General features: G+C 27.6%; 1 protein-coding gene across 1 annotated transcript; it reads right to left on the reverse strand.

Moving 5' to 3' along the window:
- Nucleotides 1–217: 217 nt before the first annotated feature.
- Nucleotides 218–3,322, reverse strand: LOC143540257 (uncharacterized). The gene is made up of 2 exons (XM_077033365.1): nucleotides 2,920–3,322; nucleotides 218–336 (listed from the first exon to the last, which is right to left on the reverse strand). The coding sequence occupies exons 1-2, from the start codon at nucleotides 3,320–3,322 to the stop codon at nucleotides 218–220; spliced, it is 522 nt and encodes a 173-aa protein (XP_076889480.1).
- Nucleotides 3,323–5,921: the final 2,599 nt, after the last annotated feature.

Consider the following 5,921-nt stretch of genomic DNA (forward strand, 5'->3'; position numbering starts at 1 on the left):
CGTATGCTTTTGTATTATATTATACCAGTCCACTTTATGCCAATAATAATATAAAAAAATCATCATTACTATATTATTAAATCTTATGGAGCAATATTCCTGGTAGCCATAAAATACTCCAACATCGGAAGCCAAGTAAGCACATGCAACTTAGAGTTGGTGGTAAATAATACCGACACAAGGGAGAAAAATGCATGCAAGATTGCAGAAAATGTAATCAACGCCTTGTAGGATATTCTTGTAATATCGGATACTGAGTATCAGGGGAGCCATGCAAAATAGCAACATGAGACAAAATCGTAAAAGGATTTGCAATAGCAGCATGGATCAAATAGGCTTTAATAACATATCATTGACAATAGTATTCAAAGAATTCAGTTAAGGTTTATTATTTGAACTAAGAAGTTACACACACACAAAAAAAAAAAAAAAAAACACGATAATGTTATAAGAAAGTTGATAATATAGCTGGTTAGGTTACTTCATTTTGTTTAGTGTTTTATAAAAAGATTAGGTATAATGTAGTTGAAATCTTTTATAAAACTTCAGGGTTTTATCAATCTTTCCTCATATATTTTTATCATGTATTATAATTTTTGTCCAAAAGAAAAAGCAATTCATAAAGCGGGAAAAAACGTTATTGCATAGGTGGCAAAAAGAAAATTTAATTCCATTGAATCAAATGAAGTCACGTCAACGAAAACAAAAAATAGTGATAGAATCACTTGAAACTTGAAAGCCTACAATCATATGTATTTACGATGGATTGAATTTTCTTGTAATTTTTTTCATAGCGCTTCTAATAATTGATAAATAACAAATAAATAGTTAAAAAAACAAAGAAATTACGTACATAATTCATAACATTTTAACTTTGTTAAACATAATTAAAACATCAAAAAACAAACTTACACAAGAAATAATTAATTAGGTAAACTTACACACAATATTTTCTCTGTAAATAAAAGCCAAAATAAGACACTAGGACTTTCTGTAAATGAGATCTTGGAAGGGCCCACCCCACCACAACCAGCTTTCACTCTGAATGAAAGCCGAATAACTCATTGAAATTTTCATTATTCTAGAATGAAATATGGCCCAAATAAGTCAATGAATTTGCCAACACCAGACACGGCCACCGCCCCTTCTAATTTCAAGGTTTAATTTATTTATTAACTATTGCAAGGTGAACAAACTATAAATTGTTAATTTAAATAGGCTTTTTGTATTTTTATGTATGAACCTTTTTTTTTCATTTACTGTCTTTATAAATGCCATTTATGTCCTGTTACAAACTATAAACTATTTATTATTTTCCTCATTTTATTATTTTAATTATTTAAGTGTTACAAAACTAAATAACAATTACTCTTAAACTTTTCGTTACCAAATTTAGTGAAAGAAAAGTTGAACTGAATATATATATATATATATATATATATATATATATATATATATATATATTTTATTTATATATAGGATCAGGATCATGAGAGAACATTTTTGAAATTGAGAACTATGAGAACCATTTTGGATCACAAAAAACTCAAAATTAAAAAAAATCATAAAATAAAAAAAACACAAAAATCAAAAAAGTAAAAAAACAAAAATTCTTATTTTATCATCCCGGCTTCATAAAAAAAACTCGGTTTAGCTAAATTATATACACATATGTATAATATATACATATATGTACATTTACATGTTTTTTTATACATATGTGTATAATTTAAGATAAATGATACTGTACGTATGTGTATATTACGTAACTAAAGATTATATAAAATTATACATATGTGTATAATACGACGTTTTTTTTTATTTTTTTTAATGAAACAGGAATGAAATATAAGAATTTTGGTTTTTTTTTACTTTTTTTAAAATTTTTATTATTTTTTGTTTTATGATTTTTTAAATATTTTTTTAAAGATGTTTTTAGTTGTCTAAAATGGTTTTCCAAGTTCTCAATTTGCAAAGGGTTCTCTTAGGATCCTTACCCTATATATATATATATATAAATATATTAAAACAATTGAGTTTTATTGAATAAACTCTAATGTTTCCATATATAACAATCACTTCTATGATTTTCTTAACATTTAAATAATTCAAAAATTAATTAAATTAATCAATAACCCACAATTAATTCACATACTAAGATATTTAAATTATCTATAAACTAACTTTTAGCTAAAACTGACAATTTTAATACTAGGTTATTGAACCGTGGACGCCACGGGTGGGAAAATATAAATTTTGTAACATGTACCGGTAATATTAAAGTGGAAAACATAAGTTCATACATACATGTCCAAAGGATAAAGATAATACACTATGGTTAATAACGTCGGTAACAAAATAAAAACTTTACTAAACATAACTTTCAAAGTAAAATAAACTGCATTTTACAATCATTCTATAGATTCAAAATAACAATTTCATATATTACTAAAGAGTTCCTTATAAACAACATTTGTAGTTTTATTTGTCACTTTTCATTCCTTGTCTAATATAAGCATTTTAACACCGTCTCTACTATTCATTCTTGATAAAACAACATATAGTTGACATGCGTAAACACCGGTGCTCGTAGGTATATGCCAAATTTTGCCAGTGATAGGCCTTGACTTTTGTTAATGGTCATTGCAAAACAAACCGCAACAGGAAACTGTCGTCGTTTTAATTTGAATGACAGTTTCTTATCTGAAGGAGTTAGACCACTACGAGTTATATAATTGCGAAACCCAATATTAGTACTTGAAATTACCTTAACTTCGATAAAACGCCTCCCCAAATTAATAACTTGTAATATGGTCCCATTACATAAACCGTTCTTCTGATCAATATTTCTTAGTAACATTATTGGCACACCAACTTTTAGAACCAATCTATGATTAGGCATACCAGAAATCTTTAAACCATTTAGAAAATCCAGTGAGTATAATGCTTGATCGAAACCAGGACCAACACTTTCAGAGTTGTCTAAACTATCAGAACTAAGATATTCAACTTCTTCTCCAGGAAACATAGACAAAAATCCGTCATTAATTTCTTCGACAACCTCATTTAAAGGTGCAAATATGGCCCTTTCTTGGAAATACGAAATATCATTACATTTTTCCAATAATGATGGATAAACAAAATCAATAAAATCTGAGAGAGGATCGGAAGAATCACGAATCAAAAGATCATCCGGTATCTCTATAATGGCGTTACCGTCATTGTAACCGCCAAGTTTTCCTTCACCGAGCTCCAACAACCATTCAGCAAATCTAATGGTGTCTTCCAAATTTGATGATTGACATCCGACAGTTAACCTCATATTTTTGGTTAACCTAAGAACCTTGCATTGGGTCCCAATGTGGGATGAACTAAGTGAAACATTAACAATGTCACTACGTGACCCCTTTTGTACCACAGGCAGGATTTGTCTGAAATCACCACAAAAAAACAATCACTTTACCACCAAATGGATGTTCACAGTTGCTACGGTTACCATCTTTTATAACATCTTTTAAAGTACTATCCAAGGCTTCAAAAGAATGTTTATGTATCATTGGAGCCTCGTCCCAGATAATGAGATCAATTTTGTTGATTAACTTGCAAATATCTGGATTTCGTTTTATTGAACATGTAGAATCCTCAATTAGATTTATAGGAATTAAAAATCTAGAGTGAGCAGTTCTACCTCCCTCAAGTAACAAAGATGCTATACCACTGGAGGCAACGTTTAAAACAATTTTACGTTTTGATCTTATGGAAGCTGATAAAGTCTTTCATAAAAAAGTTAACAATAGTCAAATCTAATAATTTTTAGTGGTTAACTTCTGATGAATGATGATGATACAAAAAGGTATGTATGTGTTCAGTATGTTAATATTAATTTAATATTATTGTGGATTCTTTTTGGTAAAAGATTTTGATAACGAATTTAAATATTGTATTTATATATAATAACTATATTGTAACTAAAAAATTTAAATTTATATCTTTAAATATGGTCTAGATCTGAAATTAGTATCTTTAAATATGGTTGAAATTGTAAATTGATATGTTTAAATATAAATGTAATATACAAATTAGTTATGGATGGTGTATAATGTAACTAATTGGTTCAAAGATATCAGAGTATAATGTAATACACAAACGTAATTTTAATAATTAGTTTATCTGATTAATTAACCTATATGATAATACTTGTATTTTGATATGTAAAATTAAACCTACATCAGTGTTTTTGATAATCAATATTGATGTCTATCATTGATACAAACTATAAACAAACTACATGTGATATAAAGTAATTATGTATGTTTTTTATTAATAATACATTTACTAAATTTGAAATACTAAATGTGATAAGTTAAGTATGTTTTTATTAATAATACGTTTACTAAATTTTTATAATAGGTATTCTAAACTTCAAAATTATTAAATACACTATAGAAATAACTCAAAAGAATAAAAAAAATAATTCAACAATTAGTATCAATCACATGACATGTTACAATTACCAATGCAAAAAGTATATAAATTGAAATGATTAACATTCTCATACAAATCTTGAATGAACTATATAGTTGATATCCAAACCAATAACAATAACTATAGTAAACTATGTACATATAACATAAACATATGACATGCATGATAAACATTAAAAACCAAGGACATAACCTTATATTAAAATCTTAAACACAAATAAAAGAGTACCAAACCAAAGTCACCAATCATAACCACTGACCAATAAAAACCAAAAATGTAAACACAAAATACCAATTACCAAAACCATAGTCATTAAAAGTGAAACATAAATAAAATTAAACAGAATTGCAAAATAGTCTTGAGAAATCCACGGACTACTAAATGTTGGGCATCACAAGGGTAACCACTTCATCACCATTGGTAGTTTTTTTAGCTTCTTCACCACTCTTTGATTTGGTTGAAGACATGCCCGTCTCGGCCTCTATCTCATAAGCTTTATCCAACTTCCATTTGAGCTTTAAATCAGTGACAGGAAAACAATCAACCTTTTCGTCAAATGAGGAAACACGGTCATCAATAGGAGTGACATGTTCAGACGAAGGAGTACATGAAGCCTACAAATACCTCAAAGAAACATGTTTTAAGTTTACATAGTTTATGTAATAAAATAATAACATTCATTACATCAAACGAATATAATTTAGAGTAAAAATGAAGACTAAGTTAAACCTTTTCGTTGGTTGTCTCGGTAGACTTGAGGCCAGAGAGTGAACCAACTGTTAAAGATGGTTGTTCGCTTGGCTGACCACCAATATAAACTGTGTCAATAACAAAACACAACTAAAAACATATAAAACATGTGTATGTAACGTTTAATATATTGCAACACAAATAAACAATTATCATACCTCACCAGCTGCAAACTTCATCTCAAGCTCATTAATAACATCGTGGTCATCAGTTAGCTTCGAGACACCATATTGCTAGTGGTGAAAAATTTAAAAAAACAAACAAATCATTTACGAACAATGACACTTTTAACCAAAAAAAATTAATAAGAAAATGGAAGATATAAAAACAACAAAAAGTAAAAACCTTCGCACAAAGCTAATCGTTTTTAATAAAGAGGCTATGATGGTGTAAGAATTAGCCTATCAAATGTACGTATTTATACCAAATGAATTAGGGTAGACTAAATTATAGAAGGAAGATATAAAGGTAATTGATTGCAAACATAAATTTAGTAAATTTGAAATTTTTTCAAAAAAGTTATAGTAAGAACGAATAGAAAGGAAACCGTAATTAATGGATTTTCAAATTTTGAAATTTCTATTAATTCAACAATTCCATTAAGGTCCTAAATTTATCTTTTCATATAATTAAATTAGTATATATTAGATTAGTATAAATGTCATATTATTTAATTTAAATGTTCA

The sequence above is a fragment of the Bidens hawaiensis genome, unplaced genomic scaffold (assembly GCF_021521415.1).
Source record: "Bidens hawaiensis isolate Kalapana, Puna unplaced genomic scaffold, B.hawaiensis_p1.1 tig00012184_1, whole genome shotgun sequence".
In the NCBI taxonomy this organism is placed as follows: Eukaryota; Viridiplantae; Streptophyta; class Magnoliopsida; order Asterales; family Asteraceae; genus Bidens; species Bidens hawaiensis.

Bases quoted from the DNA above. Each gene is read 5' to 3' on its own strand.
- LOC143540257 (XM_077033365.1), bottom strand. From the start codon at position 3,322: ATGAGGTTAACTGTCGGATGTCAATCATCAAATTTGGAAGACACCATT. The intron at 337-2,919 runs GTTTAAAGATTT...ATGTTATTAAAG, and splicing joins CTCACTGGATTTTCTAAATG to CCTATTTGATCCATGCTGCT.